Source organism: Erythrolamprus reginae, chromosome 5, assembly GCF_031021105.1.
Source record: "Erythrolamprus reginae isolate rEryReg1 chromosome 5, rEryReg1.hap1, whole genome shotgun sequence".
Lineage (NCBI taxonomy): Eukaryota > Metazoa > Chordata > Lepidosauria > Squamata > Dipsadidae > Erythrolamprus > Erythrolamprus reginae.
In genome coordinates this window covers 114,976,867-114,992,496 of record NC_091954.1, presented here as the reverse complement: position 1 = coordinate 114,992,496, position 15,630 = coordinate 114,976,867, and the positions used below count along the sequence as shown (strand labels likewise).

The 15,630-nt window shown below is 44.8% G+C and overlaps 1 protein-coding gene across 3 annotated transcripts in view; it reads left to right on the top strand.

Annotated features, from left to right (window-relative positions):
- The window catches only part of DIS3L2 (DIS3 like 3'-5' exoribonuclease 2), a 184,581-nt gene that overhangs the window by 148,720 nt on the left and 20,231 nt on the right, over positions 1-15,630 (top strand). For all 3 annotated transcript variants that reach the window (XR_011559263.1, XM_070753797.1, XM_070753799.1), the window contains exon 15: positions 4,571-4,650. Coding sequence is in view for 2 of the 3 variants with exons in the window: in XM_070753797.1 (XP_070609898.1) it covers positions 4,571-4,650 (80 nt within the window). In the remaining variant the exon portion in view is untranslated. The remainder of the gene's footprint in view (positions 1-4,570; positions 4,651-15,630) is intronic.

The window sequence follows — 15,630 nt, the reverse complement described above, 5'->3', positions numbered from 1 at the left end:
AGATCGCAGGTTATGACTTAAGTAAGGCGCCTAGTTTGGCAGGTAAAAAAAATCAACCTTTAACACATAACAAGAAGCTCAGAGCCCCTTTCCAAAAACCTGTGCTCTGAATTCCGTGAGAAGAGAGATAGTTTGCTCTAGCAGTGAAAGGCGTCAGGCGGGAAAACCAGAGACTCTGAGTTCTAGTTCCGCCTTATTCATGAAAGCCATCTGGGTGACTTTGGGGCAATCTCCAGGAGATGGTGAGTTCTAGTTCCGCCTTATGCATGAAAGCCAGCTGGGTGAAGGTGGAACTAGAACTCCCAGTCTCCTGGTGATTGGCCCAAAGTCACCCAGACGTCTTTCATGCATAAGGCGGGACTAGCACTCGCATCTCCTGGGTGATTGGCCCAAAGTCACCTTCATGCATAAGGCGGGACTAGAACTCCCAGTCTCCCGGTGATTGGCCCAAAGTCACCCAGACATCTTTCATGCATAAAGAGGAACTAGAACTCCCCATCTCCCACTTTCTAGCCACATATCTTAATTTCTTGACCCAACTCTCTTTGTCTTATTTATTTATTTTATTTTATTTATTATTTATATTATGGAAACTTAGCAATTCCCACCTGGCCGCAACCTCCTGATGAGTGTCCTGGATTAGTGGTCCCTGGTTTTATGTGTGTGTGTGTGTGTGTGTGTGTGTGTTTCTTCTTCTTGTTGTTGACATAGACCCCAAGATGAATCCCCTTTAGATCCTCCCTTGTCCTGGCTTCAAGCTTCACAGACGGCAGCGAGTTTCATCTCGTCCAGCCAGCTTGTCTCGATTTCCGATGGATGCCCTGCAGAGGAGCTGAGAATTGGCACGGCACCTCATCTGCCAACGCAGGGGGTGCATGAAATGCCAACTGACACATAAAACCTTTTAATCAAGCTGTTGCTCTTTAATAGCCGGTTTAATTTTTCTTTGCAATTTTCTCCTGGGCTCAGAAGGAGAAACTTTTACAAAGAAAGCCATCTTCTCTCTCTCTCTCTCTCTCTCTCTCTCTCTCTCTCTCTCTCTCCATCTCCATCTTGGTCTCTTTTTCTTTCTCTTTTTCTCGGTCTCTTTCTTTTTCTTTCTCTTTCTGTCTCGGTCTTTCTCTGTCACTCTCTTTCTCTCTTTTTATGTCTCTTTGTCTCTCTTTCTCCTTCTCTATCTCTCTCTCTTTCTGCCTGTGTCTCTTTCTCTTTCTCTCTTTCTCTCTCTGTCTTTCTCTGCCTCTCTCTCTGTTTCTCTTTCTCTCTCTGTCTTTCTCTGTCTCTCTTTCTGTCTGTCTCTCTCTGTATGTGTCTGTCTCTCTCCCTCTTCCTCCCTCCCTCTCTCTCTGTCGTTGTCTCTCTCAGTCTGTCTCTCTCCCTCTCTGTCTCTTTCCCTCTCAGTCTCTCTTTCTCTCTCTGTTGCTGTCTCTTTCAATAGCTCTCTCTCTATCTGTCTCTCCCTCCCTCCCTCCCTCTCTGTCTCTCTCTCTCTATTGCTGTCTCTGTCTCTCTCTGTCTCTCCATCCCCCTGTCAGGATCTTGTGTCCATGAAAGGTCAGCTCTCCTCCCAGGATCCAAGAAAGTTAGGGCAGTCTCAGGTACCTGGTGGGTGGGCTTGACAGGTCCGTGGTTTCATTAACACCCTACTGACTCAATTAAAGCCCCCTCCTTCTTCTCGCAGGCAAACAGTTCAGCCTCCTCTCAACTTTTTCAGCCAAACTCGAAGCAACCTTCCAAGCATGATCTTATCAAGGCATTGCCGTTTTTATAATGCGTTGGGAAGCCCGGGCCTGGGATATTGCATCCGGTTTTGGCCACCATGATACCAAAAAAAGAAATGTTGAGACTCTAGGAAGAGTTGCAGAGGGAAATGGAATCTAAAACAACCTATTCTCCAAAGCACCTGAGGGTAGAACAGGAAGCAATGGGTGGAAACTAAACAAGGAGAGAAGCAACTTAGAAATAAGGAGAAATTTCCTGACAGTGAGAACAATTAATCCATGGAACGGCATGCCACCAGAAGTTGTGCATGCTCCAACAGTGGAAGTTTTTAAGCAGATGTTGGATAACTGTCTTTTCTTCCCCCTCCTTGTTCTTAGAAACATAGAAACATAGAAGTCTGACAGCAGAAAAAGACCTCCTGGTCCATCTAGTCTGCCCTTATACTATTTTCTGAATTTAATCTTAGGATGGATCTATGTTTATCCCAGACATGTTTAAATTCAGTTACCGTGGATTTATCAACCACGTCTGCTGGAAGTTTGTTCCAAGCATCTACTACTCTTTCAGTAAAATAATATTTTCTCACGTTGCTTTTGATCTTTCCCCCAACTTACTTGCCTTCCTTGTTTCCTCCCCTCCTTCTGCTACTCTTCCTCTTTTTCCCTCTTCCCTTCCAGACCCCCCTTCTCCTCCCCTCCCTCCCCTCCCTCCCCTCTTCCTTTGTTCTTTTCCCATTTCCTTTCTCCCCTTCCCTTCCCTTCCACTCCCATCTCCCTCCCTCCCTCCCTGGAAACCGTGCGCTTTGGCCTCTCCCATCCCCGATGGCCGCTACCGTGTCACCTCCTAGCTCTCCCGTCCCTTGAGCAGGTCCCCCAGCCAGGAAAGGAGCCTTGAATGCTGGAGAGCATCGTCTTACAAGCCAGGGTGCCAATGTACACACTTTGACACCAAAGTGGGGAAGAGTGCATCATCCCTCATTATGCAGATGTGCGGTCTGGAATTGTCCAGGCTGATCCATGGTGGGGGAAAGATTGTGTTCACCATGGAAAACCTTCCCTTGCCCGGGGCTGTTGAATCTGGGCTGGCTCTGCTCTGCCCTCCCCCTCCTCCTCCCTTAAATATATATATATATATATTCCCATTCTTTCTGTTTCATTGTTGGAATGGGTTACCTGCAGCTATCGGGGACAACGGACAACTGGCGATGGCCAACCTGCCATGGGATAATTCAACAAATACAAAAGTTGCATTAAACTTGTAACTTGTTGCTTCTATACTAAGATTTTTATGAATATTGATTGTTTCTTCATTGCTTATTTGACTCCTATGACAATCATTAAGTGTTGTACCATGTGATTAGAAACATAGAAACATAGAAGTCTGACGGCAGAAAAAGACCTCATGGTCCATCTAGTCTGCCCTTATACTATTTTCTGTATTTTATCTTAGGATGGATATATGTTTATCCCAGGCATGTTTAAATTCAGTTACTGTGGATTCATCTACCACGTCTGCTGGAAGTTTGTTCCAAGGATCTACTACTCTTTCAGTCAAATAATATTTTCTCATGTTGCTTTTGATCTTTCTCCCAACTAACTTCAGATTGTGTCCCCTTGTCCTTGTGTTCACTTTCCTATTAAAAACACTTCCCTCCAGGACCTTATTTAACCCTTTAATATATTTAAATGTTTCGATCATGTCCCCCCTTTTCCTTCTGTCCTCCAGACTATACAGATTGAGTTCATGAAGTCTTTCCTGATACGTTTTATGCCTAAGACCTTCCACCATTCTTGTAGCCCATCTTTGGACCCGTAGGTGAGGTTTCCAGAACTGAACACCGTATTCCAAATGTGGTCTCACCAGCATTCTATATAGCAGGATTCTTGACAAATGTACCTTTTCTTTTATGTACACTTGAGAGCATATGCACCAAAGACAAATTCCTTGTGTGCGCAATCAAACTTGGCCAATAAAAGAATTCTATTCTATTCTATTCTAATTTCAACTGAACCATGGCCATTAATATTAAAATAATCTGAAACAAAAGATAAATTTTGATGAAAAGGCAGTCACCAATAATAAAAATAACTAAATAAAACTATTAATACAGCACTGAATTGGCCCATGGCATGTTGACCACAGCAAGTTGTCCTAGACCCAGCTATTGGGTGAATCCTATCCTATCTAGTCTGGTAAAAAGAAGGACCAGGGGAGACAGGATATCAGTCTTCCAGTATCTCAGAGGTTGCCACAGAGAAGAGAAAAAGAGAGAAAGAGAAGGAGAGAGACAAAGAGAAAGAGAGAGAAAGAGAGAGACAGAAAGAGAAAGAAAAAGAGAGAGACAGAGAAAGAGACAGAGACAGAAAGAGAAAGAGAGAGACAAAGAAAGAGAGAAACAGAAAGAAAAAGAAAAGAGAAAGAAAAAGAGAGAAAAAGAGAGACAGACAGAAAGAGAAGGAGAGAGAGACAGAGAAAGAGAAAGAGAGAGACAGAAAGAGAAAGAAAGAGAGAGAGAGAGAGAGAGAGAGTGTGTGTAGGAGGGCAGGGAACAGTCGTGACCCCTGCCATTTGAAAAGAACCACAAACACTTTCTCTTAACAAAAAGAGTGGAAAAAACGAGCGTTTTCCCTACTGGCCATCTGATTCCTTCTTGAGGTTTGGAAAGTGGGTTGATATTCCAGCCTTTGATGGTTGCGTGTCAGGTTTTGGTGTGGCTGGTTGCTCCCATCGGCCGTTCCCGGTTGCTTGCTCCTGGTGCCCTGGACAAAGTTGCCTAAATGTGTTTTTTCCCCTCTCTCTCTCATTCTCTCTCTTTTTTTCTCACCCCCCCTTTCTCTTCCCCCTGTAGATGAAACTCTCATTTACTTTGGACAAGGAGACTGGGATGCCACAAGGGTGCTACAGCTATCAGTACCGGGACAGCAACAAGTAAGGCTCAGCTAGGCTGCATCAACAGAGGGAGAGAATCGAGGTCGCATGAAGGGTTAATACCACTTTATAAGGCCTTGGTGAGGCCACACCTGGAATACGGCATTCAGGTTTGGTCGCCACAATGCAAAATGGATGTTGAGACTCTAGAAAGAGTGCAGAGAAGAGCGACAAAGAGGATTAGCATCTTATTCATTCATTCATTCATTCATCCATCCATCCATTCATTCATTCATTCATTCATTTATTATACCATGTCTACCTACCTACCTGATTTGATTTGATTTGATTTGAATGCCGCCCCTCTCCGTAGACTCGGGGCGGCTAACAACAGTAATAAACAGCATGTAACAAATCTAATGTTTAAAATAATTTAAAAACCCTTCTTAAAACCAAACATACACACAAACATACCATGCATAAATTGTATAGGCCTAGGGGGAAAAGGGTAGTTCAGTCCCCCCAAGCCTGACGACAGAGGTGGGTTTTGAGGAGCTTACGAAAGGCAAGGAGGGTGGGGGCAATTCTGATCTCCGGGGTGGAGCTGGTTCCAGAGGGCTGGGGCCGCCACAGAGAAGGCTTTTTGTTTGTTTGTTTTATACCTGCTTTGCTTTTTTGCTTTTATTGCGAAGCATTTTTAGCGCACTGTTTTAGCGCAGCCAATTTTAAGAGAAAATGGAGTTTGAACTCCCAGAATTCCCCAACCAGCATTGGTGGACTGCAACTCCCAGAATTCCTTAGTTAGCTATGCTGGGCTGGGGAATTCTGGGAGTTGAAGTCCGCACCTCTTAAAATCGCTGAGGTTGGAAAACACTGTTTTAATGGAAAAGCGTGATACTAATATGATGATGATGATGGTGATGATGATGATGATGAAAAAGTTACTCAAAATAATCTCAGCTTGTTTGAATGGTTTCTTAATTTGTTTTTCCTCTTCTGACAGCTAGATATACTGCAGACTTTTCTAAAAGGAGTGTATTTTCTGTGTATGATGCTAAGAGTTGTGGCCAGGGTTCCACAAGCAAAGTGGTCAAAAAAGTCAAGATGGCTGCCACAACCATGCCAGGGAAGCTCCGCCCTTTTGTGACGCATCTACAAAGGGGTGGAGCTTTAATCACACGTATCTATAATGTGAATCGATGTTTAATCCAGTGTTTCTCAACCTTGGCTGCTTTCAGCCCTGGTGGACTTCAACTCCCAGAATTCCCCAGCCAGCAACTGGGGAATTCTGGGAGTTGAAGTCCACTAGTCTTAAAGCAGCCACGGTTGAGAAGCATTGGTTTAATCTGAGACATTTCATTACTCATCTCAGTCATTTGATCAGTCAAAATTATATTAAAAAAATGGGGCAGAAAGTCAGAGAGGCCTTGGAAAATACCAACTCTTGCCAAACCAACTGTAGGGGTTTCTCCCCAAAATGTATTGCAATATGTCGATGAAGACTCAACCATCCAGCCAAAAATATCTTTAAAAAAAAAAGGTTAAATCATGGCAACTGGACCAAAGTTTGTTAATCTGAGACATTTTGTTACTCATCCAAGCAACTTCATAAGTCAAAATAAAAAATAAAAAATAAAAATAGTCAGGGTCAGAGAGTTGTTGGAATTTCCTCACACGCTTGCAATCCTCCCTCATGATTATTTTTTTTTTTGGACAACCCTTCCCCTGTCCTCTCACTTGAGGTGGGAGATGTGGATATTTTCCTGGCCACCGGAGGAATTCTGGGAGTTGGTACATTCCTTATGGCTGGGGAATGCTGGGAGTTGAAGTCCATGTATGCTGCCTGGGGAATTCTGGGAATTGAAGTCCATTATTATTATTATTATTATTATTATTATTATTATTATTATTATTATTATTATTTTATTTATTTTTATTTTTATTTTTATTTTTATTATTTTTATTTTTATTTTTATTTATTAGATTTGTATGCCGCCCCTCTCCGTAGACTCGGGGCAGATCACAACAGTGATAAAAACAATACATGGTAACAAATCTAATAATTAAAATCTAAAACAACAGTTTTACATTACAAAGTCTAAAAAGAAAAAAACAACCCAATAGCTAGAATACATACACGCAGTCATATCATGCACAAAATTACATAGGGAAGGGGGGGAGATGTCTCAGTTCCCCCAAGCCTGATGACAGAGGTGGGTTTTAAGGAGTTTACGAAAGGCAAGGAGGGTGGGGGCAGTCCCAATCTCTGGGGGGAGTTGATTCCAGAGAGTCGGAGCCGCTACAGAGAAGGCTCTTCCCCTGGGTCCTGCCAGACGACATTGTTTAGTCGATGGGACCTGGAGAAGGCCAACTCTGTGGGACCTAATCGGCCGCTGGGATTCGTGTGGCAGAAGGCGGTCATGGAGATATTCCGGTCCGGTGCCATGAAGGGCTTTATAGGTCATAACCAAAATTTTGAATTGTGACCAGAAACTGATCGGCAACCAGTGCAGACTGCGGAGTGTTGGTGTAACATGGGCATATTTGGGGAAGCCCATGATTGCTCTCGCAGCTGCATTCTGCAAGATCTGAAGTTTCCGAACACTTTTCAAAGGTCGCCCCATTTTTGTTGCCTGGGAATTCTGGGAATTGAAGTTCATGTTTGTTGCCTGGAGAATTCTGGGAGTTGAATTTCCACGTCTTCTGGCTGGGAATTCTGGGAGTTGAAGTCCACCCATTTTAAAGTTGCTAAGGGTGAAAAATACTTGCTGACCAGATAGGACCCACCAGCGTATTAGTTTTTAACTACAAGTTGTCTTGACTAATGACTGAAATTGCTGTTGTTAAGCTGGACAAGATTGGTAAATTTCCCCCTCATTTTATGACCTTTCTTGCCACAGTGGTTCAGTGAATTCCTGCAGTTGTTAAATTAATAACACGGTTGAGCATTTAGACTTATATACCGCTTCACAGTGCTTTTCCAGCCCTCTCTAAGCAGTTTACAGCATCAGCATATTTGCCCCCAACAATCTGGGTCCTCATTTGACCCCCCCTTGCAAGGATGGACGGCTGAGTCAGCCTTGAGCCTGTAGTGAGATTTGAATTGCTAAACTTCAGCTAGCAGTTATTTATTTATTTATTTATTTTTATTTTATCAGATTTGTATGCCGCCCCTCTCCGTAGACTCGGGGTGGCTAACAACAACAATAATACACTGTAAACAAATCTAATATTTAAGTTAATTTAAAAAAACCCAATTTAAGAAATCAATCATACATACTGACATACCATGCATAAATTTTATAAGCCCAGGGGGAAGGCAATATCTCAGTTCCCCCATGCCTGACGACAGAGGTGGGTTTTAAGGAGCTTACGAAAGGCAAGGAGGGTGGGGGCAACTCTGATATCTGGGGGGAGTTGGTTCCAAAGGGTCGGGGCCGCCACAGAGAAGGCTCTTCCCCTGGGTCCCGCCAAACGACATTGTTTAGTTGACGGGACCCGGAGAAGGCCAACTCTGTGAGACCTAACTGGTCGCTGGGATTCGTGCGGCAGAAGGTGGTCCCGGAGATATTCTGACCTGATAGCTGAAGGACGCTTCAACCGTCCTAAGTACATGCCAGTGGCTCAGCATCCGAATTTTGATCCCGTGACTTTGGAGAGGCTGCGACGTTTATGCAAAAAGCGATTGTCAATCCCTTTCAAATGGTCACTCAATGAACGCTTAGTTATATGTCGAGGCTGGCCCGTACGCACTGATTCTGGACCAGGGTTGCCTTCGTGTTCTGCCTAGAGCGACGACAAGCCCAGATTTACAGCCATAAAACTGCTTTGTGGAAGAGAGAGAGAGGTGTTGCGTCTCCGGCCAAACCTCACTTGTTGAATCCATCCCAAATCCTACCTCGGCCAGTATCCTTTTTTCTAGGAAAAAGCCCTGAGCTGGAGATTCTCCAATATTTTGCTCTTGAAAAATATATAGCTTTTGAAGAGGAGCGCTCGCTCGGGCAGCGTTGCCTCAAAATAATGAACTCCAGATGTCCATCTGATTCAGACCATCCGTTTGGGAAGCTGTCCGGTTAAATTTCCGCAGGGCACCGAGTCACCTGTTCCTGCTGTAAGTGGGGCAAAAATGGCCCCAAATTTTGTGGGTTTTTTTAGAATAGAATAGAATTTTTTTTATTGGCCAAGTGTGATTGGACACACAAGGAATTTGTCTTGGTGCATATGCTCTCAGCGTACATAAAATAAAATATACATTTGTCAAGAATCATGTGGTACGACACTTAATGATTGTCATAGGGATCAAATAAGCAATGAAGAAGCAACATTAATAAAAATCTTAGGATATAAGGAACAAGTTACAGTCATACAGTCAACATGGGAGGAAATGGGTGATAGGAATGATGAGAAAAACTAGTAGAATAGAAGTGCAGATTTAGTAGAAAGTCTGACAGTGTTGAGGGAATTATTTGTTTAGCAGAGTGATGGCGTTCGGAAAAAAACTGTTCTTGTGTCTAGTTGTCTTGGTGTGCAGTGAGTTTTGAGGGTAGGAGTTGAAACAATTTGTGTCCAGGATGTGAGGGGTCAGTAAATATTTTCCCCGTCCTCTTTTTGACTCGTGCAGTCTACAGGTCCTCAATGGAAGGTAGATTGGCAGCAATTGTTTTTTCTGCAGTTCTGATTCTCCTCTGAAGTCTGTGTCGGTCCTGTTGGGTTGCAGCACCAAACCAGACAGTTATAGAGGTGCAGATGACAGACTCAATGATTCCTCTGTAGAACTGGATCAGCAGCTCCTGGGGCAGTTTGAGCTTCCTGAGCTGGCGCAGAAAGAACATTCTTTGTTGTGCTTTTTTGATGATGTTTTTGATGTTAGGTGACCATTTTAGGTCTTGAGATATGATAGAACCTAGAAATTTGAAGGTCTCTACTGTTGATACTGTGTTGTCTAGTATTGTGAGAGGTGGAAGGGTGGAAGGGTTTCTCCGAAAGTCTACCACCATTTCTACGGTTTCACATTTTTTTTCAATCTTGGTGCTCTCTGAACTTGGTGATTTTCTTGCAGATGTTTCTTTTTTTTTAATTAAATATTTTTTATTGGATACAAATATTAAAAATACATTTAGAGCATTGATTCGACTTATACTCACATAACACAACATAGATACATATAAACAAACATACAAACAGAGCAAAAAGGAAAAAAGGAATGAGAAAAAAAATTGGAAAAAGAGAACAAAAAAAAGAACAGTCAACTTCTAAATCAAAAAAATAAAGGGAACGCTCCAAGAACACATCTTAGATCTGAATGTGCACAACGGCAGGTGAAATTGATTGTCAGTGTTGCTTCCTAAGTGGACAGTTTGATTTCACAGAAGTTTGATTTACTTGGAGTTATATTGTGATGTTCAAGTGTTCCCTTTAATTTTTTTTTGAGCAGTATAGTATATACAGTGGTACCTCTACTTCCGAACTTCATTCGTTCAAGTAGAAAAGTTTGTAAGAAGAAGCCATTTTTCCCATAGGAATCCGTGTAAAAGCAAATAATGCATGCGATTGGGGAAACCACAGCGAGGGTGGAGGCCCTGTTTCTTCCCAGGAGATTCCTAGAGAGGCCCCACGGAGGCTTCTTCCTGCCTTTTCCGGCCCTGTTTCCTCCCAGGAGTTGCTCATCAGAAGTTTGCAATTGGGGGGGGGGGGGGAGAATCACCGCCACACGTGTGAGTCGGTTGCCAAATGCCCGAATTTCGATCGCATGGCCATGGGACACTGCGATGGTGTTTTAAGTCTGAAAAACGGTCCTGCGTAACTTTTTCCACCCACTTTGAACCTGTCGTACGTTAAGGACTGCTTGTATCTCCTGGGACCTTGCGTGTTGTGAAGGTGACACCTCCCTCTAAGACAGCGGTTCTCAACCTGGCGGTCGGGACCCCTTTGGGGGTCAAAAGACTGTTTCACAGCTTCTATTCTGGCGCCTCGGAACATATTTTTACAATCCGACCAATCAGGTGTTTACAGTGGGAGTGTCCCTCTGACCTTCCTGCCAATCAGCTTAAAGCTCTGTTGGGAGAATTGGCGCTAGACTTATGGTTGGGGGCCACCACCACATGAGGATCTGTATTAAGGGGGTCGCGGCATTAGAAAGGTTGAGAACCGCTGCTCTAAGATATGCAGAGTTGTGGTCTTTCTTCTGTTTCCTGCAGGAGAGAAGGCATTGCGTGTATGTGTTTGTGTGTGTGTGTGTAAATGCTGTTCATTGTAAGCTAAACACAGAGAGAGGGAGGGAGGGGGAGGGAGATGCAAATAACAGCTCTCAGGATCTGACAGTGAGAACCGCTGTAGCAAATCTCGATTTAATAGCCTGTTTCTGGCTCCGCTTGGCAAAACCGGCGGCTGCCGAGGGACTCGCTAAGCGTTTCACAAAGATTAGCTGCTAAATTGGCCTGCAAGGGAACATTTAATAAGTGTGGAACATAATTACTCATCTCCAGCTCCTGCAGCTCGGCTACTGGCGGGGGGGGGGAGAGGGGAGGTGCAACAGCTTTGCAGGCATCGGAATGGGCTTCGCGCTCGATTGGAAGGGGGGGCAGGCACCCCATTCACCCCCATGCTGCGCGCCCCTCACTCTGCCTGCCTTCATTAGATGCCTTGGCCATCTGGCTCTCTCGGTAGGAATCGGGGTTCGGGGCGGGGTGGGGATGATGGAGTAGCTTCCTCGCAGGCTGAGCCGTGCGGGGTTTATTTATGTATGTGTGTGTGTGTATGAGTTCCCACACCTTTGTTCTGTAACTCAAGGCTGGGAGCGTCCCCGGCGCATCGTCCTCTTCCTCTTTTTTGCCAACAACAACAACCCTGTGAGGTGGGTTGGGCCAAGACCGAAAGAGGGATCGGCCCAAAGTTAGCCAGCCAGCCAGCTTGCATGCCGCAGGTGGGACTAGAACTCACATTCTCCCAGTGATTGACCCGAAGTCACCCAACTAGGTTCAATGCCTAAGGTGGGACTAGAACTCACATTCTCCCTGTGATTGACCCCATGGAGGCTTCTCTCCGCCTTTTCTGGCCCTGTTTCCTCCCAGGAGATTCCTACAGAGGCCCCCGGAGGCTTCTCCCCGCCTTTTCCGGCCCTGTTTCCTCCCAGGAGATTCCTACAGAGGCCCCACGGAGGCTTCTCCCCGCCTTTTCCGGCCCTGTTTCCTCTCAGGAGATTCCTAGAGAGGCCCCATGGAGGCTTCTCCCGCCTTTTCCGGCCCTCCTCCCAGGAGATTCCTAGAGAGGCCCCATGGAGGCTTCTCCTGCCTTTTCCGTCCCTCCTCCCAGGAGATTCCTAGAGAGGCCCCACAGAATCTTCTCCCCGCCTTTTCCGGTTACAGTTTCCTCCTAGGAGATTCCTAGAGAGGCCCCACGGAGGCTTCTCCTGCCTTTTCCGTCCCTCCTAGGAGATTCCTAGAGAGGCCCCACGGAGGCTTCTCCCTGCCTTTTCCGGTTACAGTTTCGGAGGCTTGGGTTTGTAAGTGGAAAATGGTTCTTGAGAAGAGGCAGAAAAATCTTGAACACCCGGTTCTTATCTAGAAAAGTTCGTAAGTAGAGGCGTTCTTAGGTAGAGGTATCACTGTATTAATAAGCAGCCTGGAGTCTCTGCTCAATGAATCTACCAGATTTTTAAAAAAATCCCTTTTCTGGTTTGTTTGGGGGTTTTTTTGTGATCCAATGAGATTCATTTCTGTCTTCCTGTCCACCAGCTGGAAAGGCAATCAGGAGATAATTTAATAATCCGTCATTGCTTGGGGCGGAATATTTCCTTACCGGGATGCATCCCATCCATTGAAGACGGCGGTTAACGGCGTTCGAAGGTCAGGAGTTAAAAACATCCCTTCCTGGTTTGAAATCCAAGAAGGGAAAAAAATAGTCGGGGCAAACAGAAGCAGAGGAACCAATAATGACGGTGCGGGCAGTCCTCGAAATACAGCAGTTTGCTTAGTGACCATTCAAAACACGGCGACGCTGGAGAAATAATGGGATTTAAGTCGGATTTCTCACACTTAGAACTTAGGTTGCAGCAGCCCCAATTTTGATCGTGTGGTCAAATTTCAGACACTTGGCAAGTGATGTACAGCAATAGCACTTGCGGTATTTTTTAGACTATAAGACGTACCTCCCCCCCCTCCCCAAAGGGGGTGAAAATGTTGGTGTGTCTTATACGCTGAATACAGGCATTTTGGGGCCTCCAGAAGCCCCACTCTTCCATCCATTTTTGCAAACAATGGGCCCATTTTTCGCAAAGCTGGGCTGGATAGAGGGTCTGGAGCCGGATGGATGGATGGATGGATGGATGGATGGATGGATGGATGGATGGATGGAAGGAAGGAAGGAAGGAACATAGGAGGGAAGGAAGATAGGAGGGAAGGAAGATAGGAGGGAAGGAAGGAAGGAAAGAAGAAAGGAAGGAAGGAAGATAGGAGGGAACGAAGGAAGGAAAGAAGGAAAGAAGAAAGGAAGGAAGATAGGAGAGAAGGAAGGAAGGAAGATAGGAGGGAAGGAAGGAAGGAGGGAAGGAAAGAAGAAAGGAAGGAAGGAAGGAAGATAGGAGGGAAGGAAGGAAGGGAAGAAGAAAGGAAGGAAGGAAGATAGGAGGGAAGGAAGGAAGGAAAGAAGAAAGGAAGGAAGGAAGATAGGAGGGAAGGAAGGAAGGAAAGAAGGAAAGAAGAAAGGAAGGAAGATAGGAGGGAAGGAAGGAAGGAAAGAAGAAAGGAAGGAAGGAAGGAAGGAAGAGAGGAGGGAAGGAAGGAAGGAAGGGGGAAAAAAAGGAAGGACAGATAGAAAGAAGGAAGATACTGGATGTATTTACCAGAATATGAAATATTCAATTACATTTTCCCTCCTCACATGATGATGTAAAGTACACATTGATGATTATTTGTTATGGTGATGTGGTTGTTGTTGTTGTTGTTTTTGTTTTGTTTTTTTCCTTTTGTTTTTTGTATTTTGTAAATGTATGTTTGGCTACTTAGAGCCATGTATGTTTGTCTATTTTTTGTTACGTTTTTAAAGAATTTAAATAAAAACTATTTTTTAAAAAGGAAGAAGGAAGGAAGGAAGGAATAGCAATAGCATATAGACTTATATACCGCTTCCTAGTGCTTTTTCAGCCCTCTCTAAGCAGTTTACAGAACCAGCCTCTTGCCCCCAACAATCTGGATCCTCATTTGACCCACCTGGGAAGGATGGAAGGCTGAGTCAACCTGGAGCCGTTGGTGAGATTTGAACTGCTGAACTTCACCTAGCAGTTAGCTGAAGTTAGCCTGTTTTCCCATCTCTTTCTCCTGGTGAGATGGTGGGAAAATAAACTTTCTTGTTGTGCCACCAAAGCGTTTCTCGCTGACTGTGCCAGCTTCTCAACGCTGCGCAAGCCTTCATCCGCGGGCCTCCTCCCATGCACGCTCGGTATTCCCGGAGGCCGCAAATCGAGAGCGAACGGACCGTTCCAAGAAACGCTTGCCTCAGTTTCCCATTATTCCCTTCTGCGTGGAGATGCCATTGTGTAAAGGTTTTCGCAGAAGGGGGCTGACTAGCTGGGCGTTTTGTTTGGAGGAGAAGCGGCGAACTGCGTAACGGAGACAAGTTTTTGGGAGACGGGTGGCGGCTTTCAACTGGCTTGTCGACAGAAGCCGAGAGTCACAGTTGAGTGTTTAAACACATCAGCGGTGCACCTGCTAGGCCCTTTCCTCTTTTTGGCACATCTGGCCAGGGGTCAATCGTGCAAGACGTCCCTCCATGTGTTTCTGGAGGTGAATGTTTCTGTGGGCAAACATCTGCCTAGAGAAATGGGAAGATGGCAGTGTTTCTAAAATGGAACAAAGCAGGCAACGGAATGACAGTGAGCAAGATTGTATAACAAAACCAGGAGTGTGAAAAGGAAGGGAAAGGAAAGGGAGAAGGGAAGGGGAGGGGAGGAAAGAGGAAGGAGGGGGAGCGATGGGAAGGGAAAGGAAAGGGAAGGAAAGGAAATGAAAGGAAAATGAGAAAGAAAGGAAAGACAAAGGCGGTAGGGAAAGCAAGTAGGATGCTTGGCTGCATAGCTAGAAGCATAACAAGCAGGAAGAGGGAGATTGTGATCCCACTGCATAGAGCGCTGGTGAGACCACATTTGGAGTACTGTGTTCAGTTCTGAAGACCTCACCTACAAAAAGATATTGACAAAATTGAACGGGTCCAAAGACGGGCTACAAGAATGGTGGAAGGTCTTAAGCATAAAACGTATCAGGAAAGACTTCATGAACTCAATCTGTATAGTCTGGAGGACAGAAGGGAAAGGGGGGACATGATCGAAACATTTAAACATGTTAAAGTGTTAAATAAGGTTCAGGAGGGAAGTGTTTTTAATAGGAAAGTGAACACAAGAACAAGGGGACACAATCTGAGGTTAGTTGGGGGAAAGATCAGAAGCCACGTGAGAAAATATTATTTTACTGAAAGAGGAGTAGATGCTTGGAACAAACTTCCAGCAGACGTGGTTGGTAAATCCACAGTAACTGAATTTAAACATGCCTGGGATAAACATAGATCCATCCTAAGATAAAATACAGGAAATACTATAAGGGCAGACTAGATGGACCATGAGGTCTTTTTCTGCCGTCAGACTTCCATGTTTCTAAAGAAGGAAGGAAGGTAGGAAGGAACAAACGAACAAACGAAAGTTTGTGACTTAAAACTATTTGTGTAGTGACCATTCAAAGCTGCTTGGGTGACTGTGGGCCAATCACTGGGAGACTGAGATTTCTAGTTCAATCTTTGGCACGAAGACCAGCTGAGTAACTTCGGATCAGTCACTCTCAGTCCAACCCACCCCACCGGATCGTTGGGAAAGCAGGAGGGACGTGTTTTGGAACGGTTCAACACCTGACATTACTTACAGAGTAATAAAAGCAGGATAAAAATCTAAAAACACAAATGGATAAAATAAAATGGATTCAACCAACAATTCTTTTAAAAGATGGAGCTACGATTGCATCTTGCAGCTGCCATTTTGACTTTTTTCCCCAACCGTAT